This window comes from Natator depressus, chromosome 21, assembly GCF_965152275.1.
Source record: "Natator depressus isolate rNatDep1 chromosome 21, rNatDep2.hap1, whole genome shotgun sequence".
NCBI classification, from domain to species: Eukaryota; Metazoa; Chordata; order Testudines; family Cheloniidae; genus Natator; species Natator depressus.
This window is the reverse complement of record NC_134254.1, coordinates 5,534,726-5,562,429: the sequence shown is the minus strand read 5'-3', so window position 1 is coordinate 5,562,429 and position 27,704 is coordinate 5,534,726. Positions and strand designations below refer to the sequence as shown.

The 27,704-nt window shown below is 45.4% G+C and overlaps 1 protein-coding gene across 1 annotated transcript; it reads right to left on the bottom strand.

Annotated features, from left to right (window-relative positions):
- Nucleotides 1–27,704, bottom strand: LOC141975588 (immunoglobulin mu Fc receptor-like). The gene is made up of 7 exons (XM_074936076.1): nt 27,624–27,704; nt 19,284–19,616; nt 18,886–18,990; nt 10,518–10,725; nt 10,219–10,337; nt 9,137–9,298; nt 1–704 (listed from the first exon to the last, which is right to left on the bottom strand). The coding sequence occupies exons 1-7, from the start codon at nt 27,658–27,660 to the stop codon at nt 658–660; spliced, it is 1,011 nt and encodes a 336-aa protein (XP_074792177.1). The 5' UTR covers nt 27,661–27,704; the 3' UTR covers nt 1–657.

The following is a 27,704-nucleotide window of genomic DNA, read 5'->3' as shown; positions in this document are numbered from 1 at the left end:
CAGCCAGTTTCATAGATGATCAGAAATTTCGCACCAAAAATGCATTTGATGAAACATGAGAAAATTTGCAAAACAATTCTCCTCCTTTTTCTGGGCACTGGATTACGAACTATATTCACCTAGTTCAAGCCAACAATAAAGATGAAGTTTAACGCTATCTCAAAATGTCAATGAGCTTATAGGGTGAAATCCATTCTTGTGCAATGAGCACAAAACCTAGACAACACTTCAGTCTATTAACCTAATTTGAGGATTTAAATGGTGCTTAGGTCCTGCACTGACCCTCTGCATAGGAGAAATCTTCAGCCATAGTCAATAAATATTGAGGGGGAAAGTTTACCTCTGCTTATAATTGTTTGCCTCAACCTGCATGTTTTGGCAACCATCTGTACAGACCAAGATCTGCAGTGCAAATTAGAAAAATCACATTTAAACAACCACAGCACATCCATTGTACCTTTGTAAACTCAGCACTAGCACTGTGTGTGGAGAAAGCATATAGACCAGCTTCTGCAGGGCAGTGTGGTTACAGAGCATCAAAGTAATGCTTTGATATGTAGGGTTCAGGTGCTGATTGGAGGCGGCTTTGTATGGGCCTCAAGTCCTTCCTCAGCTGTGCCTGGTGATCCATGCGCAAATGTGCAGTCACAGCAGCTCTTACAAGTCAACTCTGCAGTGATATGAGTCATGCAGTACATGAGAACCTAGGAAAAAATCATAGAGGAAAGTGATCAGGAACAGACAGCATGGATTCACCAAGGGTAGGTCATGCCTGACTAATCTAATTGCCTTCTATGATGAGATTACTGGTTCTGTGGATGAAGGGAAAGCAGTGGATGTATTGTTTCTTGACTTTAGCAAAGCTTTTGACACGGTCTCCCACAGTATTCTTGTCAGCAAGTTAAAGAAGTATGGGCTGGATGAATGCACTATAAGGTGGGTAGAAAGTTGGCTAGATTGTCGGGCTCAACGGGTAGTGATCAATGGCTCCATGTCTAGTTGGCAGCCGGTGTCAAGTGGAGTGCTCCAGGGGTCGGTCCTGGGGCCGGTTTTGTTCAATATCTTTATAAATGATCTGGAGGATGGTGTGGATTGCACTCTCAGCAAATTTGCGGATGATACTAAACTGGGAGGAGAGGTAGATACGCTGGAGGGCAGAGATAGGATACAGAGGGACCTAGACAAATTGGAGGATTGGGCCAAAAGAAATCTGATGAGGTTCAACAAGGATAAGTGCAGGGTCCTGCACTTAGGACGGAAGAACCCAATGCACAGCTACAGACTAGGGACCGAATGGCTAGGCAGCAGTTCTGCGGAAAAGGACCTAGGGGTGACAGTGGACGAGAAGCTGGATATGAGTCAGCAGTGTGCCCTTGTTGCCAAGAAGGCCAATGGCATTTTGGGATGTATAAGTAGGGGCATAGCGAGCAGATCGAGGGACGTGATCGTTCCCCTCTATTCGACATTGGTGAGGCCTCATCTGGAGTACTGTGTCCAGTTTTGGGCCCCAGAAGGATGTGGATAAATTGGAGAGAGTCCAGCGAAGGGCAACAAAAATGATTAGGGGTCTGGAACACATGACTTATGAGGAGAGGCTGAGGGAACTGGGATTGTTTAGTCTGCAGAAGAGAAGAATGAGGAGGGATTTGATAGCTGCTTTCAACTACCTGAGAGGTGGTTCCAGAGAGGATGGTTCTAGACTATTCTCAGTGGTAGAAGAGGACAGGACAAGGAGTAATGGTCTCAAGTTGCAGTGGGGGAGGTTTAGGTTGGATATTAGGAAAAACTTTTTCACTAGGAGGGTGGTGAAACACTGGAATGCGTTACCTAGGGAGGTGGTGGAATCTCCTTCCTTAGAAGTTTTTAAGGTCAGGCTTGACAAAGCCCTGGCTGGGATGATTTAATGGGGATTGGTCCTGCTTTGAGCAGGGGGTTGGACTAGATGACCTCCTGAGGTCCCTTCCAACCCTGATATTCTATGATTCTATGATTCTAGACAGTAGGTGGTAATGAGAGAAGTGTCTTTTTATAAAACATTAAATCTAGCCGTGGGTCTAAGGTGGTGTGAGGCAGGGAAGAATACTATGCGTGCCTACTTATCTCCGTCACGACTAGATGTAGTGGAATAGATTCTCAGCCTTTTATACGGCAGACTCCTATAAGCCGGGAAGGGTTATACCAGTAAAGTCGCCTTATGTTGAAATAACTGCCCACAAAAGGGATTGCATGGACAGAAAGGGGTGTGAGGGGAGGTACTGAGATTCGGCAGGGGAGGGGGTGCTCCCGGATGGGCAGGAGGATCCCAGGCGTTCCTCCCTGCTCCCTGGCCTGATCCCAGGTGCCAAGGTACCTGCTCCTGATCCTTTGGCTCCCACGACCGTCTTCCCAGCCCAGTCCCAGCTGCCACGGCAGCTGCTCCAGCCCTGCCAAATCCTACTCTCTGCTCCACAGCTTATTCCTGGGTCCCAAGGCAGCTGCTCCAGCCCCTCTGGGTCCTGCTCTGGGTGTAAGTTTAGGCAGGAATGGCTCCCTGCCAGGTTCCACTGCCTCTGAGAGGGGTCACAGAGGTAAAACTATTTTGGCCAAAAAAAAAAAAATCACACCTCTCGTCAATGTAGTGATGCCATAAAACGTGTAAGTGTAGCACAGGCTGTCGTGACTTAGGAACCCAGGCAGAGATGGCCACTGACACATTTTCAAAGGCATTACTAGGGAGCTCAACCGCTTATTGCCATGTGTGCCTTTGAAAATCTTCCTCACAAAATCCCAGTGACAGCCAGTGACACCAGTGTGCCTAAGTGACCTAGACGCTTCTGAAAATCCTGCCTCCAGAGTCGATGGAGCCTGAGGCTTATTCCCTAGTTGTTGTTTTTTAAAGTGGTCTAAGAGCACCGGGACAACTTTGTACTGCACTGGGAACACAATCTAATGAGTTAATCTGAAGCAACTCTTGACTCTCAGTAAAGATTCCTGGCACTTGTGTGCCTTGGCGGCTGGAAACACGTAATCAGCAGGAGCATCATAATGTTTATACAGCATGCTTCAACAGTAGCGCTCAAAGCACTTTGCAAACGAGGTCACTCCTTATCCCTGTTTTACAGCTGGGGCAACTGAGGCACAGACAGGGGAAGTGCCTTGCCCACGGTCACCCAGTAGACTAGTGAGAGAGCTGGGAATAGAACAGAAGTCTCCTGTATCCCAGCCCAGTGTTCTAACCCATAGGCAACATTGCCTCCCTGCCAAGATGATGTGACTATTACAGGGTTTTGCAAACCTGGCAAAAACCACTGACTGTCTGAATAGCCAAGCCTGCAAAGAAAAAGAAAAAAGGACGACACAAATTACAACTCCCCGTGCGAATTTAACTGCATTTTTCCAGCTTGCCCCTCAATTTTCAGAAAAGGCAGGTCTCTCACCTGTCTCATCAGTGCTTAAAAAGCCTCCTTGAACATCCAGTTATCTGGCACCTTCTGTCAATTATTGCCAGCAAAAAAGGCTGAGTCGTGTACATTATGCAAGTGCTGTGCATTTCCCAAATGAAAGCATTTCCTGCTGTGTCTTCTCATAGCATCACTATGAACATGTATCCAGCTTGACTGGGACAAAAGAATAGGGTGTGTAATATAGAGCCTGGCCTGTTGAGTCGGGACTATAATACCCCTTCCTGTAAACTAACCGTGGAAATACCCATAGTCACAAACTTTATGTTGGGTTTCAGCATAGCAACCGTGTTCGTCTGTATCTGCAAAAAGAAAAGCAGTACTTGTGGCACCTTAGAGACTACCAAATCTTTAGGTTAATCATTATCTATCCGTGCCACTATGTCTATCAGAGCTAACGTATCACTCCTATATTTATGAGTCAGTTACATTAATTGAGTTCATTACAATTTTCTAGTTTCGCTATTTAATAGTTTATCACACACGGGGGCCTATTTCGGGCATTCCAAGGGGCTATATGAAGAGGATGACATTTAAAAAGAGAACCTGAGTCTGGGTATCAGGAAAATGGCCTCACTGTGAGATCAATTAGGCAGTGGAATAGCCTAAGAAAAGATAACATTCTTGTCATTGGTCGGACATTTCAACAAGACTAGAAAAATTCTTTAAAAATGTACTCTGTGCTAGCCAATAAGCCTCCTTTGCCAGGACTAGATAACCAAGCTATCCCTAATTTCCATGATACAGATCTGTGCCTCAGTTTCCCCATTGAATTCCCTTGTAACGTGCATTGAGAGCTACAGATGAAAAGCCCTCTGTAAGGGCCAGGTATTATTATGTTATTACTACTACTGTTTATACCCACTCAGACATTGCTCTGATTAGTGGCCTCAGAAATGGCAGCATTATAAAGGTTAAACCTGTCAGACAAAAATAAATTGTCAGTTAAGTCACATGTCTTGCAAATTACTTCCTAGTGTTGCAGTTTATTGCATAAACTGAACTCACCACTGGGCAGCCATATCTCATGCCAAAATTATCTCTCTCTTTTTGTTGTTGTTGTTGATGACTCGTGAACTTTTCTCTAGAAGAGGATAATGGAACTAGTCATCCCCTAGAGAGGAAGGAGGTATGAGCATGAACCTGTCTTCCCTTCTGTTACTGCCAAGAGATGAGCTTTTGTTATGTCTTAGAGATGTGGGGCTGATTGCACCTCGATGGCTGGTGAGGGGAAGGCGAGTTAGAATTGCTAATGGGTAGTTTGCAGTAATGAAGGAAAGAAAGTGCCCTTTGAGGGTTTTTGTCTCTCTGTTTCTCCCTCTTTTGAACCCTCTCCATGGGCCTGAAATACAGATTAACCATAACAACTCAACAAGAGGGAATATATGTGATGGTTAGAGCCTGGAACAAAAGATCAGCAATAACAGCCTGTCTCTCCAGCCCCTTCATGCCTGGTATAGGACGAGCCAGGGTAATGGGAAGCAGTTCTAGGCCTTGATACCCAGAGAACTATGCTTTCTCCAGGCCAGGCAGCCCTGCAGAACACAGCCACAGGGCTGCCTTCTGAGGACCCCATCGTAAGCCCTATTGTAGGGGGCATGCTGAGGGCCGGAGAGGTATGTTGCAGTGGGAGATTTGGGGCAGTGCTGCAGCCCATTAAGACAGCCCAGGGAGGTTGCTGTAACCTAGACAGGCCTCTCCAGCCCTCAGAGCAGCCTGGGAAGGTACTAAAGCTGCCAAAAACTTCCCTAGCCCCATTTCCCTCTGGCCAGTGAGTTCTGTGCTGTGCTTCTTAGAGACACAGCACCAAATCTCACCCCTAGATTCTATTCTGAACGCTGCCTTTGATCTCTGTGGGATCTTGGGCAAATCATTTCGCCTCTCTGTGCTCCAGTTTCTCCAGTTGTAAAAAGGGGCGAATAACATGGGAGCCTTATGTAACTGGCTTTTATAAAGCACTGCGTCCTGGCTATATGAATGCAAAGTGTTATTGTTTATCCCCTTTATTAAGCAGACACGCCCTCAGAAGGCATCCTCAGGAGTTAATAATTGTCTGCTGCAGGTGGACGTAATCTTGACAGCAATATTAAAAGGTGGGTTTAATAGGTGTGGATTTAAGTTGCATGTACTGTTGGGTGAACCCCGAAAGGTTGGCAGGTTCCATTTGGATAAGTGTCCAAACCTTTTGGGTCTGAAAATCAGGGCTAGAAATCTCACAAGAATCTCATGCCGTATTTCAGCTCTTCCATTCCTGCTTCCAGTTGGAATCAGTGCAGAGGCAGGAGAGGACGTGACCATTAAAGGGAGAGGTGTGGGGGGAATAAAATTAACCCAACTTTTTCAACTTATTGTTAATTTAGCATTGTTGGATCAAATTCACCTGTAGTGTAACTTCAGTGGAGTTACATCAGGGATGGATTGGGCCCAAAGTATGAAAAATGTAATATACACTTTAGCTAACAAGAGGCTGGACATAATCAATCAGATGAGCTGTATTTTTAGCCCAGTGAGTGGTTTGTTAAATTGAATCCCAGTTAATAGGAGATCTGGGGTCAAATCCAGAGCCAGTATAAGTGGCTATAACTTCATTGAAATCAATGGAGTTTCACTTGATTAAGCCAGGACTCTGTTCTCTGTGAATTTGCTGTCTGATTCACCATGCAAAGTCCCATAATGCATGGCAACTTCTGTAGCTCTAATCTCCATCTCCCTGGATGGAATGGAATAGCGGCTGCAGTGATAGCAGACTGCAGTGTCCTTCATTCCAACCTCTTTTATGTGTGGAAAGGATTGCCGGGTTCCTGACATCTCTGCAGCTTCTGAGCGGCGCAATGAAATATCGTTCTCAGCTAAAGAAGCAGTGTGGGTGATGCAATGCAGAAACTGCTGCATGCCTTCTTGGAAAAGCTTCAGACAAGGGGATGGCTTTGATGAGAGGCCAAACATCTGGAGAGCATCAGGAACTGACAGCTCAGGTAATTGTGGATGACACTATCAGCCTTATCATACTTCAGAGAGAAATTCCTACTGAGAGGAGAGGGAGTGGTAGAGAGAGAAAGGCCTTAAAATAGACTCCTCATCTATTTGTACACTTCCTACAGTGTCCGTGTTATTGCTTTCTTGTGGTGGGTGGGTCAGTCATGGGAAATGGCTTGGTGATCTAAGCTCAGCTACCTAATAACTGGGTTTCCTAGCAGCCCACGCTTATAGTTCTTTCGTGCTAGTTCTCAGCTCAAGTATGAGGCTCACTACTGAAGTCCCGCTGAACAGAGCAACCATGTAGTAAGCAGCAACTTCCTATAATGGCTCAGAGTTGGGAGTCCAACCTGACTGCTGACACATTTCTCTCTATTTCCCTTTTCACCCCCACCAGCAGCTCTTTCAGTCAACATGAACACCCAAGGTTTTTAGTTTGGGCCGTCAGCACAGGGTTGTCTCATCCAGCTTGCTGCAGCAATAGGGTCACATCAGGAATGTTTTCAGTATTTGATGGTCTCAGGGCTGGCCTTATGGGTGAGCGCTGTGGTCAAGGGAATGCCATGGTCAAGAAGCAAGGAGTGAGGCAGGCCTGGGGTGCAAAGCTGCAGACGGGAGCTTGGAGCAATGTGTGAGGGGAGGCAGTGGAGCCTGGGGCCAATGGGTAGGGGGTCAGGGGCACCAAAATACAAGTTTGACCTGGTGCCATTTTCCCGAAGGCTGGCCCTGGAGGGTCTCTTGCTCACGCATGTCTAGCCTGCGCACACAAGCCATAGCTGGTGCAGAGCAAGTCTGCCCAGTTCTATAGTAGTGTGCCACTTGGAACACATTAGCCCAGCTCTACAAAGACTTCACTGGCTTCCTGTGTGTTTCCAACTGCTGTAATTGATCTATGCAGATGGTTTGCCGACCTGACTAACACCCTGCCTCCCTGTGCGTCATCCAGCCCCAAGATCTGAAATTCTCAGTGGTGGGTCCTGGAATTTATTCCTTCTGTTGATCAGACAGAGCCTGAGTTTGCTGGCCATCAGAGCCTGATGCAAGGCGTATCTGTTTGATTAGGGCTTCACCTAAGAAAGGAAGTGATTAGATAACGTAAGAAGGAGTGGAAGTCAGTCTGGGTCTGTATCTGCTAGCTAACAGTATATACATGTCCCTCCTAAATTAATTTAAGATCAACAACTTGGGCTGCAGTAGCCTATTGGTTAATGCTCTGCCCTAACATGTAGGAGACCGGGCTTCATTTCCCAGGATTACCCCATAGAGGCCATTTGGGTTTGAGTCTGTTGCAGAGGCGGATCCTGTGTCCTAACTGTTCGTGCTCTGCACGGTTACACTGCCTGGGTAAGCTGGGTAAGGTATCTAGCCCTTTATACCTATCTCAGGGGGTCTCAAACTTCATTGCGCCGTGACCCCCTTCTGACAACAAAAATTACTACACGACCCCAAGAGGGGGGACCGAAGCCTGAGCCCCGCCACCCCAGGATGGGGGAGGGACACCCGAGCCCCACCATCCAGGGCAGGGGTGGGGGGCCAAAACCCAAAGATTCAGCGGGGAGGTGGGAAGCCTGTAACCTGAGCCGCGCCACCCAGTGCTGAAGTGCTCGGGCTTTGGCCCCGGACGGCGGGGCTCTGGCTGTGGCTTTGGCTTCAGCCCCAGGTCCCAGCAAGTCTAACGTCAGCTCTGGCGACTCCATTAAAACAGGGTCATGACCCACTTTGGGGTCCCGACCCACAGTTTGAGAACCGCTGGATCTGGATGTTCCTGCAGTCTGTATAAACACATTGGTATCACGTGACTTGCCACTTTCCCTGTCCTTAGCACTGCACTGATGCTTGTTTGTCCAGCTGCGCAACTTTGCTTCAGCAATTTTTGTAAATCCACCCCCGTGCCCTCGGCATCCCCCTGTCCCCAAACAAAAAGCAGGGAAGGAAAGGAGCAAGACAGGATTCACAAGGCTCATGCTGAACCTGGGAGCATCTTGCACTGTAGCCAAGTGCATTATTAGCACAGTGGAGGTGCGTGTTACGTAAGCCAAAGGGAATGGGATTGTCAGGGGTGTCTGAGGACAGTTCCGTAACCATATCCCGAAAGCTCTCAGCCCACACGCCCATCAGTCAGTGGTGCATGTAAGATGAGTAACATTAGACAGAGAGGCCAATTCTGCTTTCAGCATGATAAGGGTAAAGCTGGGCCGTGCAGGAGACGGAGCTTTCTTGGGAACTGGTCCAATACTGTGGAACAAACTCCTCCGGGAACTAAGGGCCATCACAAACCTCATCCCTTTTCACTCCAGGTGCAAAGTGCGTTTCTTTGACCTTGCTTTCTCTCACATAAATTTACAGCAATCTGTATATTTAAAAACAAACAAACTTAAAACCCTACCAAGACAAGACCCTGCACTGCATATGCTTCTCCCTCTGGGGAGAGGATGACAGAACAAACAACAGGTGACAGATGTTGGTCATGATGTTTAATGCACTACTGGGAGGCACTCAGATGCATTAGCCCATATGAGAACCTGCATAGAATAGAATAGTTGCACTGGTAAAAATGCAAAGTTAACTCAAGGGACTTCAGTGGGTTTACACTAACATTATACTGTTGTAAATGAGAGTAGAATCTTGCCCTCTGACATTAGTGAGCACCTGCTGTAGACTGGAAAGACCATAGGTGGAGAACAATTAATTAGAGGTTGAATAGTTGTGGGTGAACTTACCGTTCCTGTCAGCTCCCTCGAGCCTGCGGGGTAAGACGCTGTAGATATTTTCCATTGGAATGTGCCCTTGGCCATGTTCGAGCGCACTCAACCTCAGATTTATTCCATAGGTTTCACTGGAAGCTGCTTCTCCAAAACATCCAGACATGTAGATTGTAATACCTATAAACCAATGGCAGTCAGCCAGTCTACAGGCGAAATACATTTAGCCTTCATGATTTGCTATAGTCACCCTGACATAAACTAATGGCTGGATTTTGAGAGTGCTGAGCGTATGCACCTCCCACCAGCGGAAACGTGCCGTGTTGGCACCTCTGTAAATCGGACTCTAAAGCAGTTATACTATTGGTGCTTCTACTGCAACTTACAGCCAAAGATTCTGTTCACCAGACTTCACAAAATGGATGACCAGTTGCGTACACTGTCTTCACTGAAACGCAGCCCCTCTGGGATGCAAGGCAGGCGTATAGCCACATAACACAACAATTCAGGTGAGCCAATGAAGTAGGTTAAGTAAACGAAAAATCGTGAATTGAAACTGTAGGGCAATTTTATGCAGGCAGAATGTAATTAGTCAAATTGGAATTTGGCCGGGACATGGCAACTGACACTCAGTCATCAGATGTGGACTTTCACAACGTAGGTTTTATGTTTCATCTGAAATTGTTTTATTGCCTATCTAGCTGTTTGGTTTGGTTGGTTTTTTTTCTAGAAATGAAGCCAGCTGACTGGTAATTTTTCCCTTGATGTGATAGGTGCAAGTGTGATAGGTGTGGTACAAGAACCAAAATAAAACAGAATAAAATATTTGTGCAAATATCAGCTATTTTCACGAGTATTCGTGAATTTGATCCATGTTACGGTTTTGCTTTTGCAGCTACTTGCAGTTTTCATCGTGAAAAATAAAAACATTATTTTCTGCAAGAGGCAAGGAATTATGTGAATTTATCCAAAGCAGAAATCAATCCTTTTCAAAGAGAAATTATTGTTCTCCAACTGTGGAAACTGTCTTGTCCTTTCTTTTTACCACAGAGTGGCAGGTACCACAGACTGGTATAAGAAGTATGTGACCTTTCTCTTACCTTTCTTCCCTCGTAGCTGTTTTTTAACAATTATCATAGAAGCCACAAGCAGCAGCAGCATCAGGAGAATTGGTACCAGGATTTGAAAGACATCATTCCCATAATTGCTTCTCAAGAGGCTGGAAAATAATGAATCAAAGGGGGAAGTGGTTTCACTGCCAGTTCTGACACGCAGATCCACTCCTCACACAAACAGCTTGGTTGACCCGGCAGTATTTGTAAGCTTGAGAGGAAATGAAATGATCTAGGGGAGAGTTCACGCTGGAAAATCCCTGAGGGGGAAAGTTTGTGGAACTCACCGCTTTGTATGCCTGGGATGGGCATAGCTGATTGTCCTGGAATTCTTTGGAATCCCTTTTGTTATACTTCCAGTCTCTTCAAAGGTCACAATGCTGCCAGTGACTGCTGCAGGCATGATTATTGTACCTTCAGGGAATTTGATGCCAGGCGCAGCATGGGAGGTATATTTTGCCCATGCTCCTTTAGTCAGCTGTGGTTGTGTGACTCCTGGGGGAAAGCATATTAAAATGAACTGTTGCTACATTTCCCATTCTTGAACATGTGTAACTTTTCCAATAAAGCAAGTTTCATAGTCAAAACTAGGGATGAGTGCGAGGGGCAAATGCTGATCTCACACGTATATTAATCTGGAGACACTCCATTGACTTCAGTGGAGTTACGTGGATTTACACCAATATGAGTGAGACCCAAACTTGGCGTGGGCTTTTTGTTTTCTAAACTGTAAAGCTCTTGAGCAATATTCTGCTCTCATTTCCTCATACTGTATTCGGTAGGTGGACATAACTGCGGTTAGGAGTTAGCCTTTCTTTGGCCTTGAGGATCAAAGATGCTAATTGTAAGACTGGAGCTAGTCACTATCTTTGAAGGATATTACTGATGATCCATGACAAATAGACATTTGCTGCAAAAAATCTATATTCTAGAACACAGCGGACATGGTTCTGCTCTCACATAATAATAATTAATCATTCATCATTAATTAATAATATAATAGGCTGGAGCCTGGCTGGGAGAGAATATATGGACAGGCACAATGACCTTGCCAAGTGTCTGCATTGTAGCCTTTGTGGCAAGTGCAGATTTAAACACCCTATGCAATATTATGACCACCAAATTGAAAACCCTCTCGAGAATTAAGAGGCTAAAATTTTATGGACTCGGGCCATTGGCACAGACAGAACAGAGCAGGCAAACTGGCTGAACATAGGTGGTGTAGAAAAGAAGACCAATAAGGCGATGATAATTAATATGGTCGTACCAGCAAAAAAACATAGAAAAAGAAATAAGAAGAGAAGATAGTGAGGTTTGAAGAACTTTCCCATGAAGTGGAATGATTATGGGAAACTAGAACAAAGACAGTCCCGGAGATTATTGGAGCACTCGGAGCAATCCCTAAGGGTATGCATGAGCAGCTCAGGAATACGTTAGGAGTGCAGTACATCCCGATCAGTGACCTCCAGAAGTCAGCGCTCTTAGGTACTGTGAAAATTTTAAGGTGAGTCACAGGAGAACCAGTGCATCTGAGCACCTAAAATGCAGGAATTCTGCGGAGCGTTTAACAAAGCTCCTGACTACTCAAGCCAACAGAGTCAGTTTGTGGTCAGGATTTATGATGACTCCTGTGGATAAATTTTAGACAGCAGCTTTCCCTTTTTAAGCTTAAAGATCTTTTATGTTTTGAAGGTTGTTTAAAAAACCCCACCATCCCCATTGTTAATATGGAGGGATAATTAATAATAATAATTAACATACCTACCTCTCATTAAAAATGTATGTTCTTTAGAGCTGAGAACATGTTACAAAAGAAGTCAATGTTATTATCCCCATTTTACAGCTGGGGAGGTTGAGACACAGATGAAGTGACTTGTCCAAAGTCACCCAGTAAGCGAGTGGTGGAGCTGGGCAAAGAACCAGAGGGGCAGATCTACAGCTGGCATAACTGATCATGCACCAGCTGAAGACCTGCCTCAGGTTTCCCAAGCCCCAATCCAATGCCCTATTCATTAGGCCACACTGCCTCTCCCTTACACCCACTGTACACAAATATGACTCTGTTGCCGGCACCCAGTGCCGAGAGGCAAAACAACAGCAGGGGTTCGTTACTCGGTGTGTTTTACTTAATAATCACAACGGGGTGGAGAAGCAGAAAAGTTTATTTGCAGCTGCAAACAAGGTACAGGGAGAATAGAATCTCAAATCCTGCACATAAGAGCAGGTCATTACACACACTTTTATATTCCTTAATTCTACTGCACTACACATCAGCCAATTAAAATTTTACACAAACACTCTGCCTTCTTTATATGCCTTCCTTATATGGGTTACAACGTTTATTTTTTGCAACCTTTAACAAGCATTTTTAGCAACTTAAACAACCAGCACATTTTGTCTGGCCTTGTAACTATCTCCTATTATTTTAACTTGGCGTCAGCAAACCTTACACTATGAGGCATTATCTGCGGCTGCAACACTGTTTTAAGAGCAAAAGAGCTTACTCAAACCAGCCAGGCCTGAATTCTATTAAGGGTGGTTGAGAAGAAGCCCTTAGGCCTTCAGCAGGGAGACTTCCTCGACCCTTATGGCCTTTCATCCCCTCAACTGAACTAGTGGCCATGCCCTGGGGTCTCCAACAATTCCCTCTTTTGAGAATACTTATTTTTATTGCTTGAGTTTTGTTATTTTTATTTATTTACTAGCGGGCTATGCATAAAATTAAAATTTTTAAAACTATGCAAAATAAGCATTTTTATACCAGACCACATATAACACAGTAAACATAACATGATTAATACAGGGAAAAAAAACTTAAATAATAGGCTAAAGAACTTACTTAGCCACGGGAAAAGGCCCCAACTAGAAAATAGAGAGCCTAGCCAATTTTTTTTAGTTTGTTGATGAATGCCCTTTATTAGCTGCTTTAGGCATTGTAAATTAGCTTTTACGGATGGCCTTGCATTTGTTATATTAAAGCAACACATGCCTGCAAACTTTTGGCATAGGTGACCATGGCGTAGAAGCAAATAGTTTACAGCCAGCCTGTTTTGTAGCATACCCTGACGTATTTTTTTTAACTTATGTGAGAGTTGGGCCAGGACGGTTGAGGTTAAATTAATGGCCTTTGCCACCGTGCAGACAAGGTGCTTTATTGCGTGATAATTATGCACCACAAGCCCAGGAATATTAACTAAGGAAAAGGCCAGAACTGCTGCCTTAGTTTTTGAGAATAAGGTTTTTTGAGAACGACGTTGCGTTTACTACACTTTGGGCTAGTGACAGCCAGGTATTTACGGGTAGAATGCCTGAAACAGCAGTACCAGTTAGGCACATGGCCAAGAGGGGGAATAAAATATACTTTTCTATCTATTTTTTTGCCTTTTTGGCAGGCTGCTGTTTAAATAGTAATTTTAGTTTAAGATTTTTAGTGGAGGGGGCTGAATGCACGGTTTACTTTTTAGGCGGGGGGGGGGGGGGTTTGACACCGCTTTCAGCCGGATATAATGAATTTAATATTTGTGTTTTTTGACTTTTGCTGCCGTGTGGGAGACCAGCAGGACGGTATAGGGTTTTTTTTACTTTTTTTGGAGGGGCTCGTCTTTCCAGGTACGTACGAGCACTGAATTACCAGGCTGCAGGGAGTGGATGGGCGAGTTTAAGGGTAGAGGCTGGGAATTTTTAGTATACCTGTGAAGAGACAAAAGAACAGCAGACAGGGAACACATATACTGAGACAGAAATTTATTTTTTAATTTTTTTTTTTTTTGACACAACCAGTGTACTATTTATAGGCCATGCCCTTTTAAACATAATTTTAAAGGGACTGAGCCTTAATTTATTTTTTGGGAGAGCACGGATGCGGAGCAGAACTAGGGGCAGGGCATCAGGCCACCGTAGGGAGGCCTTTTGGCATACTTTTGAGAGATGTTGCTTAAGAGTTTGATTGGTTTGCTTTACTACCCCACTGGCTTGCGGTTTTTAGGGTGTATGGAGTTTTTAGGGAATTTGTAAGGCGTTTGAGATGCTTTGGATGATTTTTGATGTGAAGTGTGTTTTATTGTTAGATTTTATTTACTGGGGAAGTTTAAAGCGAGGAATAATCTCCTTAACAAACTTGAGAGCCACGGTTTTGGCAGTGCAATTGTGACATGGAAAGGCTTTTGGCGATTTGCTGAATTTATTTACTATGACAAGGAGATACTTGAACGCTTGGGTTCGGGGAAACTTAGTAGTTTATTTGCCACACCCGTCCGGGGCCTGGAGTGGGTTCCAGGGCCGCTGGTGGTACTGGGTGTTTTGGTTGGGGGTTATTTTTTTGACAGACAAGGCATTTTGCTTGTACCTGGGCAGCCAGGGGTTTGAGTTTGGAGGTTATGAAGTACTTTTTTATTAGTTGGATAAGTGCCTTTCTGCCAGCATGAGTGGTTTGATGTAATTTTTGTAATACTGGCAGAATTAGGCCCTTTGATAAGAGGACTTTTTTTTTTAGGGAATGAAGCCATTCCTCCTTTTTCTGGAGACTAAGTTTGTTAGCTAGCTGTTTTGTTTTTTTAGAATACTGAGGGGTTGGGAGCTTTTTTACTGATGGGATAAGGCCATGCATATAGGTGTTTTTCGTTTGAGGGGACATTAGGGTGGCAGCATGCTTTGCTTTTTTATTTGCCCTGGCATTAGCCCTGGTTATATTTTGATTTTTTTTTTTGATGGGCCTTATAGTGTACAGTGAGTTGCACTGCCTTTAGAAGCCGGAGAATCTGGGGCCCGTACTTGACTGGAGAGCCTTGGGCTGTCAGCATTTTTTTTTTTTGTTCTTACAGGCCAGCATGAGCATGCAGCACACTAAAAGCATATTTGGAATTAGTGAAAATATTGACTTGGTTTTTTTTAGACAGTTCGAGTGCACGGGTTAGGGCTACTAGCTCAGCCAATTGGGCCGAGGTTTTAGCGGGCAAACTTTTAGCTTTTACGGTGTTATTGAGGGTTATAATAGCAAAACTTGCCTTTTTTTGTTTATTTATTACTATGCTGCTACTATTAGTGTACCACTTATAATTTGCATTTGGGAGGGGCACATTTTTTAAGTTTGGGCGGCTAGAATATTGGGCATTTATGATTTTTGAACAGTTATGTCTTTGATTTTTAGTTTTTGGTAAGAGGGTGGCAGGGTTAAGGGATGGACAAGGCTGCAGCGTGACCTCAGGGTTTTTTAAGAGCTTTGCTTGGTATCTTTGCCTGTGGCTTTTGTTATAGTGAGGGAGTTTGCTACTGGCAACTGAAGGGGTTGATTTATAGCAGTTTGCGCCGCTTTAGAGGTTACTAAAAAATCTATTTTTTTATTTTTTACCCGCATTTTTACTCGGGGTTCCGGGGGTAGGATGATTTGGTTTCTTTGACACCCCTGTTTTTGTTTTTTTATTGTTATTATAGAGGTACCCCTCCTTTTTTTTTTTTTTTGTTTGGGCACTTATTTTTTTAGTGGTTTTTTTGCTGATACAGGGCACACTGATTGCACCCCAGTTGTTTTTTTTGTGGGCCTGGACGTTTGCGTCCACGGCCCCTTTTTTTTGTTTCTTTTTTTTTTTTGTGCCTGCCTGCACCGCCGCTACTATTAATTTTACTTGCTTTTTTTTAAAAAAAAATTTTTTTAAACTATATACTTGATTTGTTGTTTTTAAAATTTGTGCCATGGTTATACTTATTTAATTTTTTTTTGTAGCTTTTTTTTAATGTCGGGGGCTGCCCTGCTTGTAAATATTTTTTTAATAATTGCTTTAGTTTGCGGATTATTAGGATTTGCATTGGTATACTGTTGGATTGTGTTTTGAATGCGCTGTAAAAAGGCTTTAGGGCTTTTTTTTGGGGTTTTGCACTACTTTATATGGTTTAGTTTAATTATTCTGTCTGACAGCTGCATGACGGAGTCCATACAGTAGCAGCTTTTTATAGGAGGTAAGGTGGGTTATAGCCTGATTGTTATTTGGGTTTTATTTAGGATTTTTTTATAGGAACTTGATTATTTGGGGTCTGGATATTGTTATGGTTTTGGTTATATTGCTTTTTTGCTTTTTTTTTTGCTTTAGCTATGACCTGTTTTTGTTTAACCTTAGTTAATAATGTTTGCAGAAGGACATTACAATTATCCCAGTCTGGCTTGTAGCTGCTAAGACATTTTTAAAAAACCGATACAAACTTGCTTGGGTTGATAGAAAATTCTCCAGCCTGTGCTTTGAAAGCGGCCAGGTCTATAGGATTAAAAGGTGCATGAGTATAGACCTGCATAGTAAGAGCAGCTTGTTCTTTCTATTGCATTACGGGCGATTTTAGTTTTGGTAAGTAACGGGTACAGTTCAGCAGATGGAGCTTGAACCTTACTATGAGCTTTACTAGGAATTTTATTTTGAGCCTCGCTCTGTGTGGGTGTAAGGGCCGAAGGAGCCTCACTCTGTGTGGGTGTAAGGGCCGAAGGAGACACCGGATCTGCCATTACATTTGGGGTGGGGGTCCGGGGACTGACATTAATTGCTACCGGGCCAATCGGGGTTAAATTACAGCATTGTAAAATATTAGTACGAGACCACAAGGTTATAAACAAGTAAGCATACGAATGCTTATTTTACTTTTTTGTTTGCTGACAGAACAGGAGTAACTGGAGGATTGTATTATGATTTAGTGATTTTTTGGGAGGCCACTGTTTTTGGTTTTTTAATTGGTACTGAGGCCAGTTAACTATACAAAATTGCTTTAATTTACCCTTAGTTATTGGATTTGATGTAAATACCTTTTAATTTACTAAAATACACTTTAGGGGCGTGCACCGTACCCTACCTCCCGTGCTTTGTTTCTGACCCATATCTACAGGGTAACTTTGGGCGTTTTTAGGTTTTAACACAGCATACAATTTGGATTTTAAAAGGTTGTTACCTTATTTAAGGAACCGGTTCCCCACCGTTGCCTGCAGCTGCTTTTTTACTATGTGAGTGCGTTGCACCGTTGTGCCCTTCGGGGTTGATTAAACTGCGTCTCCTCCGAGGCCCCCGATGAACTTACCGGTGCGCGCTGGGCGTCGGTTGTTGCTGCAATCCTTGACCTCCAGAAGGGATTTGGGCAAGGCTAAATTGCAGCCTTGTTGCCCACCCAAAAACGCCAAAAGCTGTTGCCGGCACCCAGTGCCGAGAGGCAAAACAACAGCAGGGGTTTGTTACCCGGTGTGTTTTACTTAATAATCACAACGGGGTGGAGAAGCAGAAAAGTTTATTTGCAGCTGCAAACAAGGTACAGGGAGAATAGAATTTTAAATCCTGCACACCAGAGCAGGTCATTACACACACTTTTATATTCCTTAATGCTACTGCACTACACATCAGCCAATTAAAACTTTGCACAAATACTCTGCCTTCTTTATATGGGTTACAACAATGTTTATTTCCTACAACCTCTAACAAGCATTTCTAGCAACTTAAACAACCAGCACATCCTGCCTGGCCTTGTAACTATCTCCTATTATTTTTAACTTGGCGTCAGCAAACCTCACACTATAAGGCATTATCTGCGGCTGCAACATTGTTTTAAGAGCAAAAGAGCTTACTCAAACCAGCCAGGCCTGAATTCTATTAAGGGGGGTTAAGAAGAAGCCCTTAGGCCTTCAGCAGGGAGACTTCCTCAACCCTTATGGCGTTCCATCCCCTCGACTTAACTAGTGGCCATGCCCTGGGGTCTCTAACAACTCCATTGATTTTGATGCAGTCACTCCATCCTCCAGTCTAACCGAAAGCCAAATCAAGACTCACACTGAATATAACCATTATAGCACAGCCAGGTCCATACTGTCCTAGTTCTGGCAATACAAGCCAACAGCCCCAGGGAAAGGAATGGAGGAAATAAGCCCCAGTCCTAAAAGGGAAGGCAAAAAGAACGAGAAGAAGGGATGTGTGTCACACAACATTATCTGACCTTCGTGCCTGTGCACTCACACATGGGAAGATCTAACGCCCTATTAACTAAGATCCAGGAGCCTGGTATTCTGAATATATTAGCAGTGGCAACTGCCACGTGTTTATAAATATAGTCAGAGAGAGTAACAAAAAACGACAACAACTTGTTGAGTCCTCAGAGGCTTAATCTTGATGGGAACATTCAAAAATAAATGCCTCGGTATTTAGGATTTGTTGATGATTTTCTTTTCGAGAGGAAAGACAATCTCACAGGGAAATCAGTGGACTGGGGCTCAGGAGATTTGAGTCTGCCACAGACTTCCTGTGTGAGCATGGGCAAGTCACTTAGACTTCCTTGGGACTCAGATCCCCATCTGTCAAGTAGGGAGGATACTTCCACCTCACAGGGAGGCTGTGAGGATAAAAACCATTGACAAGTGTGAGGTGCTCTGATACCACAATGGTGAGGGGGAAGCAGATAAATTCCTAGATTAGACAGATAATTATACAGTAGTGAATGCAGTGCTGGTGAAAGGTGCCCTGAAAGCTTCCAAACACTCACAGCCCAAGCAGCTATGGCATACAATTCCCACGTGCATCACCATATTAGTGTGAACTTGAGAGACCTCCCGCACCCTAAGGGAGAGATGGGGACCAGTTAGTGCCAATTCCCTTCCTTCGCCTCCCGTGGGGCTACAGAGAGGGATGCAGCAAACCTCACCTTGAGTGTCAGCGCCTTTGCTGCCAGACTCTTCTGGTACCACAATAGGTCTCTCATGTCCCAGGGGTTCAGCAGACAACATGCCCGTTCTGGGTGGAGCACTCCCTGCATGGAACAGAACCAGATGTGTTCTAGAGCACATTCTAAAAAGTCACGATCCAATTTTCATTCCTAAAGCTAGACTGTAAGAGGTAGTGCCCAGAGTGGTAGTGCATCACCAAGGACGCTGTACAACCAGAGTGCTACTGTACAGAGTGATCACATAGCCTCCGTGGCACTGTGTCAGCAGTGATACTGTACAGAGTGATACTGATTAGCAGTGACACCATACCGTCAGAGTGATACTGCACTGCAGAGGGAGATATACTCTACAGAGTGACTATGGAGTGATCCCATACCATTAGAAACCTCCAGCTCCACTTGGAGGGTCCTTCCACTGCCTCTGTCGTTTTGATTTCCTGTCCCACACGTGTACAGCCCAGCGTCCTCCTCTTCCAGCCTTGTGATTGTAATTTGAAATATTCCTTCCCGAGGCCCCTCAGTGACGGATATTCTATTCCTGTAATTCTCATTGATGTATGGAGAGGTGGAGACGATGGTGACACAGATCCCTGTCTCGAGCTCCCTGCACCAGAATTTTCGCCTGGAAATGTCCTTCGCGGGACACTTTACAGTGATGGATCCTCCAACCTCACCAGTCACTTGAATGCGTCGTCTTGCTGCACTTGAAACTGATGACACAGAGAAAGAAGTCACAGGGTCTGAGTCACATTTATGCTAAAGGGGTGTCACACCAAGGCCCTGTCTTCACTACCCAAAAAGGTGGGTCCTGACCATATGATAACTCTCACAAGGTAAAATATGAGTGAAGACAAGGCCTTCGGCCCCTTTATAGAATCATAGACATGTAGGACTAGAGGGACCTCAATAGGTCAGCTAGTCCAGTCCCCTGAGCTCAAGGCAGGGCTACAGAATAGCCAGACCATTCCTGACAGGTGTTTGTCCAATAGCTGTTCTTAAAAACCTCCAATGACAGAGACTCTACAACAGTGGTGGGCAACCTGCAGCCCGTCAGGGTAATCTGCTGGCGGGGCCGTGAGACAGTTTGTTTACATTTTTCAGAGTAGCAGCCGTGTTAGTCTGTATTCGCAAAAAGAAAAGGACGACTTGTGGCACCTTAGAGACTAACCAATTTATTTGAGCATAAGCTTTCGTGAGCTACAGCTCACTTAATCGGATGCATTCAGTGGAAAATACAGTGAGGAGATTTATATACACACAGAACATGAAAAAATGGGTGTTATCATACACACTGTAAGGAGAGTGATCACTTAAGATGAGCTATTACCAGCAGGAGAGTGGGGGGGTGGGGGGGGAAGAAAACCTTTTGTAGTGATAATCAAGGTGGGCCATTTCCAGCAGTTAACAAGAACGTCTGAGGAACAGTGGGGGGGGGGGGGAATAAACATGGGGAAATAGTTTTACTTTGTGTAATGACTCATCCACTCCCAGTCTCTATTCAAGCCTAAGTTAATTGTATCCAATTTGCAAATTAATTACAATTCAGCAGTCTCTCCTTGGAGTCTGTTTTTGAAGTCTTTTTGTTGTAATATTGCGACTTTTAGGTCAGAGATCGAGTGACCAGAGAGATTGAAGTGTTCTCCAACTGGTTTATGAATGTTATAATTCTTGACATCTGATTTGTGTCCATTTATTCTTTTACGTAGGGACTGTCCAGTTTGACCAATGTACATGGCAGAGGGGCATTGCTGGCACATGATGGCATATATCACATTGGTAGATGTGCAGGTGAACGAGTCTCTGATAGCGTGGCTGATGTGATTAGGCCCTATGATGGTGTCCCCTGAATAGATATGTGGACACAGTTGGCAACGGGCTTTGTTGCAAAGATAGGTTCCTGGGTTAGTGGTTCTGTGGTGTGGTGTGTGGTTGCTGGTGAGTATTTGCTTCAGGTTGGGGGGCTGTCTGTAGGCAAGGACTGGCCTGTCTCCCAAGATTTGTGAGAGTGTTGGGTCATCCTTCAGGATAGGTTGTAGATCCTTAATAATGCGTTGGAGGGGTTTTAGTTGGGGGCTGAAGGTGACGGCTAGTGGCGTTCTGTTATTTTCTTTGTTGGGCCTGTCCTGTAGTAGGTGACTTCTGGGTACCAACTAAAACCTCTCCAACGCATCATCCCCCCTTCCCCCCCCCCCGCTCTCCTGCTGGTAATAGCTCATCTTAAGTGATCACTCTCCTTACAGTGTGTATGATAACACCCATTTTTTCATGTTCTGTGTGTACACAAATCTCCTCACTGTATTTTCCACTGAATGCATCTGATGAAGTGAGCTGTAGCTCACGAAAGCATATGCTCAAATAAATTGGTTAGTCTCTAAGGTGCCACAAGTACTCCTTTTCTTTTTGTTTACATTGACCATCCGCAGGCACGGCCACCCGCAGCTCCCAGTGGCTACGGTTCACAGCATTCTCTTGATCAACATTATATGTCTCTGAGGGTATGTCTACACTACGAAATTAGGTCGAATTTATAGAAGTCGGTTTTTTAGAAATCGTTTCTACATAGTCAATTGTGTGTGTCCCCACACAAAACGCTCTAAGTGCATTAACTCGTCGGAGTGCTTCCACAGTACTGAGGCTAGCGTCGACTTCCGGAGTGTTGCACTGTGGGTAGCTATCCCACAGTTCCCACAGTCTCCGCCGCCCATTGGAATTCTGGGTTGAGATCCCAGTGCCTGCTGAGGCAAAAACCATTGTCGCGGGTGGGTCTGGGTACATGTCGTCAGGCCCTCCCTCCCTCCCTCTGTGAAAGCAACGGCAGACAATCGTTTCACGCCTTTTTTCCTGAGTTACCTGTGCAGATGCCATACCACGGCAAGCATGGAGCCCGCTCAGCTAACTGTCACCGTATGTCTCCTGGGTGCTGGCAGACGCGGTACTGCATTGCTACACAGCAGCAGCAATCCATTGCCTTGTGGCAGCACGGTGCAATAGGCCTGAAAACCATCATCATCATCATGTCCGAGGTGCTCCTGGCCGCCTCGGTAGGGTCGTTCAGGAGCGCCTGGGCAGACATGGACGCAGGGACTAAATTAGGAGTGACTTGACCAGGTCATTCTCTTTAGTTCTGCAGGCAGTCCTATTGTACCATCTTCTGCCGAGCAGCCAGGAGATGTGGATGGCTTGCAATCCTACTGCACCGTCTGCTGCCAGCCAAAGATGTAAAAGATAGATGAAGTGGATCAAAACAAGAAATAGACCAGATTTGTTTTGTATTCATTTGCTCCCCCCTCCCTCCCTCTGTGAAATCAACGGCCGACAATCATTTTGGTGAGGTCTGTCAGGGGCACCTTGAAAACTTTAATGGAGATTCAATCCTGCCTGAAATACCAGAGGCAGCGATAGCTTAGTGGGCCAAGCATTGGCCTGCTAAACCCAGAGTTTTGAGTTCAATCCTTGAGGGAGCCATTCTGTGTGACAGTTGTTTTTGTTTCTCCTTGATGTAAAGCCACCCCCTTTGTTGATTTTAATTCCCTGTAAGCCATGTCGTCAGTCACCCCTCCCTCCGTCAGAGCAACGGCAGACAATCGTTCCGCGCCTTTTTTCTGTGCGGATGCCATACCACAGCAAGCATGGAGCCCGCTCAGATCACTTTGGCAATTAGGAGCACATTAAACACCACGTGCATTAACCAGCAGTATGTGCAGCATCAGAACCTGGCAAAGTGAAACCAGGCGAGTAGGCGACGTCAGCGCGGAGACGAGAGTGATGAGGACATAGACGCAGACTTCTCTCAAAGCACGGGCCCTGGCAATGTGGGCATCATGGTGCTAATGGGGCAGGTTCATGCAGTGGAACGCCGATTCTGGGCTCGGGAAACAAGCACAGAGTGGTGGGACTGCATAGTGTTGCATCTCTGGGATGATTCCCAGTGGCTGCAAAACTTTCGCTTGCGTAAGGGCGCTTTCATGGAACTTTGACTTGCTTTCCCCTGCCCTGAAGCGCATGTATACCAAGATGAGAGCAGCCCTCACAGTTGAGAAGCGAGTGGCAATAGCCCAGTGGAAGCTTGCAATGCCAGACAGCTACCAGTCAGTCGGGAATTAATTTGGAGTGGGCAAACTACTGTGGGGGGCTGCTGTGATGCAAGTAGCCAACGCAGTCAAAGATCTGCTGATATCAAGGGTAGTGACCCTGGGAAAAGTGCAGGTCATGGTGGATGGCTTTGCTGCAATGGGATACCCTAACTGTGGTGGGGCCATAGACGGTACCCATATCCCTATCTTGGCCCAAGCCGGCGAATACATAAACCACAAGAGGTACTTTTCAATAGTGCTGCAAGCTCTGGTGGATCACAAGGGACGTTTCACCAACATCAACGTAGGATGGCCGGGAAAGGTACATGACGCTCGCATCTTCAGGAACTCTGGTCTGTTTCAAAAGCTGCAGGAAGGGACTTTATTCCCAGACCAGAAAATAACCATTGGGGATGTTGAAATTGCTACAGTTATCCTTGGGGACCCAGCCTATCCCTTAATGCCATGGCTCATGAAGCCATACACAGGTAGCCTGGACAGTAGTCAGGAGCTGTTCAACTACAGAATGAGCAAGTGCAGAATGGTGGTAGAATGTGCATTTGGACGTTTAAAAGCACGCTGGCACAGTTTACTGACTCGGTTAGACCTCAGCGAAACCAATATTCCCACTGTTATTACTGCTTGCTGTGTGCTCCACGATCTCTGTGAGAGTAAGGGGGAGACGTTTATGGTGGGGTGGGAGGTTGAGGCAAATTGCCTAGCTGCTGGTTACGCGCAGCCAGACACCAGGGCAGTTAGAAGAGCACAGGAGGGCGCGGTACGCATCGGAGAAGCTTTGAAAACCAGTTTCATGACTGGCCAGGCTACGGTGTGAAAGTTCTGTTTGTTTCTCCTTGATGAAACCCCCCCGCCCCTTGGTTCACTCTACTTCCCTGTAGCTAACCACCGTTCCCTCCTCCCTTCGATCACCACTTGCAGAGGCAATAAAGTCATTGTTGCTTCACATTCATGCATTCTTTATTAATTCATCACACAAATAGGGGGATAACTGCCAAGGTTGCCCAGGAGGGGTGGTGGAAGAGGGAAGGACAAGGCCACACAGCACTTTAAAAGTTTAAAACTTTAAAACTTATTGAATGCCAGCCTTCTGTTGCTTGGGCAATCCTCTGGGGTGGAGTGGCTGGGTGGCCGGAGTCCCCCCCACCACGTTCTTTGGCGTCTGGGTGTGGAGGCTATGGAACTTGGGGAGGAGGGCGGTTGGTTACACAGGGGCTGTAGTGGCGGTCTGTGCTCCAGCTGCCTTTCCTGCAGCTCAACCATATGCTGGAGCATATTAGTTTGATCTTCCAGCAGCCTCAGCATTGAATCCTGCCTCCTCTCATCACACTGCCACCACCTTTCAGCTTCAGCCCTCCCTTCAGCCCGCCACTTACTCTCTTCAGCCTGCCACCTCTCGTCCCGATCATTTTGTGCTTTCCTGCACTCTGACATTATTTGCCTCCACGCATTCGTCTGTGCTCTGTCAGTGTGGGAGGACAGCATGAGCTCAAAGAACATTTCATCGCGAGTGCGTTTTTTTCGCCTTCTAATCTTCACTAGCCTCTGGGAAGGAGAAGATCCTGTGATCCTTGAAACACATGCAGCTGGTGGAGGGGAAAAAAAGGGACAGTGGTATTTAAAAAGACACGTTTTATAGAACAATGGGTACACTCTTTCACCGTAAACCTTGCTGTTAACGTTACATACATAGCACATGTGCTTTCGTTCCAAGGTCGCATTTTGCCTCCCCACAGTGTGTGGCTAGCCCCTCCCCCGTCCCCGTGGCTAACAGTGGGGAACATTTCTGTTCAGCCACAGGCAAACAGCCCAGCAGGAAAGGGCACCTCTGAATGTCCCCTTAAGAAAAGCACCCTATTTCAATCAGGTGACCATGAATGATATCACTCTCCTGAGGATAACACAGAGAGATAAAGAATGGATGTTGTTTGAACGCCAGCAAACATACACTGCAATACTTTGTTCTACAACGATTTCCGAGTGCGTGCTACTGGCCTGGAGTGGTAAAGTGTCCTACCATGGTGGACGGAATAAGGCTACCCTCCCCAGAAACCTTTTGCAAAGGCTTATGGAGTACATCCAGGAGAGCCACGAATGCCAGGGCAAATCAATCATTAAACATGCTTGCTTTTAAACCATGTATACTATTTTAAAAGGTACACTCACCAGAGGTCCCTTCTGCACCTGGCGGGTCCAGGAGGCAGCCTTGGGTGGGTTCGGGGGGTACTGGCTCCAGGTCCAGGGTGAGAAACAGTTCCTGGCTGTCGGGAAAACCGGTTTCTCTGCTTGCTTGCTGTGAGCTATCTACAACCTCATCATCATCTTCTTCCTCATCCCCAAACCCTGCTTCCATGTTGGCTCCATCTCCATTGAAGGAGTCAAACAACATGGCTGGGGTAGTGGTGGCTGAACCCCCTAAAATGGCATGCAGCTCATCATAGAAGCAGCATGTTTGGGGCTCTGACCCGGAGCGGCCGTTCGCCTCTCTGGTTTTCTGGTAGGCTTGCCTCAGCTCCTTAAGTTTCACGCGGCACTGCTTCGGGTCCCTGTTATGGCCTCTGTCCTTCATGCCCTGGGAGATTTTGACAAATGTTTTAGCATTTCGAAAACTGGAACGGAGTTCTGATAGCACGGATTCCTCTCCCCATACAGCGATCAGATCCCGTACCTGCCGTTCGGTCCATGCTGGAGCTCTTTTGCGATTCTGGGACTCCATCATGGTCACCTCTGCTGATGAGCTCTGCACTCACCTGCAGCTTGCCACGCTGGCCAAACAGGAAATTGAAATTCAAAAGTTCGCGGGCCTTTTCCTGTCTCCCTAGCCAGTGCATCTGAGTTGAGAGTGCTGTCCAGAGTGGTCACAGTGGAGCACTCTGGGATAGCTCCCGGAGGCCAATACCATGTAATTGCATCCACAGTACCCCAAATTTGACCTGGCAAGGCCGATTTCAGCGCTAATCCCCTTGTTGGGGGTAGAGTAAGGAAATCAATTTTAAGAGCCCTTTAAGTAAAAAAAAAAAAAAAAAGAAAAAAAAAGGGCTTCATCGTGTGGACAGGGTGCAGGGTTAAATCGATTTAATGTTGCTAAATTCGACCTCAACTCCTAGTGTAGACCAGGGCTGAATGGGTAGGGTCCTAATCCTTCCACCCTGTTTGTCACTGCAGCATCTGAGTTCCACTAGGGCACTTGTTTGAATTCTCCTTGTATTTAAACTTGAAGGTTCCCAACTCTGGAATTCAATCCCCCTCTAGTGTAACAGTGCCCCAGGTCTGTTGACCTTCAGCATATAACACTGTGTCCTCCTGTTAGATGTTTGCCTGAGGGAGGGTGGATCTGAATGGGCAGGAATTGTTTTCTGGTTTGGTAATGCCCTTTTCTGTTGGCTTTTTGGGAGTAAAGGCTGATTTTCTGGAGCACAAAGTCCCAACAACTCTAACTGAAGTGCATGAAAGCTGAGGGAAGATCAGGCTCCATGTTTTTATTGCAAGCCATTCGTGTGCCCTGAGCTAAGTAAGGGATGGCACCGTTTATAAATCAATCAATAATTCAATAAAGTAAAACATCAGGTTATGGGCAGGGTTCCCCATCCATCTATCTGTGCTGTAATCCCTTGCTGTGATCTATTTTCCTGGGCCTAGCTTGATAAAAATAGCAGGATAAATTCCACACATTACCACAGTGTGGAAGCTAATGGCTTGCTAACCACAAAACAACATGTTCTAGGAGTTTCAGAGTAACAGCCGTGTTAGTCTGTATTCACAAGAAGAAAAGGAGTACTTGTGGCACCTTAGAGACTAACCAATTTATTTGAGCATAAGCTTTCGTGAGCTACAGCTCACTTGCATCCGATGAAGTGAGCTGTAGCTCACGAAAGCTTATGTTCTAGGAGTGCTTATGATTATGCACAAAATCCAGCAATCTCTGATGCAGTATGGGAAAGAGTTGCTTCCAGATGGAAATCTTGATTGCAATATGAGTTTTGCTTGAGTAAGGATGGCTGGCTGGACTTGACCCTATGGGTAAAATCCTGGCTCCTTTGAAGTCAATACTAAAACTCTCACTGACTTCAGTGGATTCAGGATTTCACCCCTATATCTTTAACATCCTGGATCCAGTTTACAAACATGAGCTCATTTGAAAGCTTTTATGTGCCCAGTATCCCAATTTAGCTAACATTAAGTTAACGTTGTGTGCCCAATTAACTAACTTAGGTTTGTAAATCACTCTGCATTAGAAACAAGGCTCACATGAACAAGGCTCACATCTCTAAAATGAAAATGTTCTTTTGTTCTGCAAAATTAAAGCACCTCAAGCTATTCAGTGTTCTTGGAAAGCCACAGAAATATTTCATGGTCCAGCGTCGAACAATTCCTGACATTTCAGACTTACCCAACTGCCAGACCCTTAATTCCCCCCCCACAAAAAAGAAATGTACAAAGTTTTAAAAATCACATTGGACGTTCTTGGAGGGTAAAAACCCTCTGCAATTTATGATAAAAGCAAACAGGCCCAGTAAACTGTTTAACTGTAGATGACCCAAGTCTAAAAACAAAGCTCAAAGGCATCTTCTTTGTTCTTACCTGCTATTTCCCTGACACACTTTTTTAATCTATACAACCCCTTACCTTGCAGCAAGAAAAGTAACGTCTTGATGAACTCCATCTTCTCCCTCTGTAAAACAGGAGAGTGCACGCTCCGTGATGGCT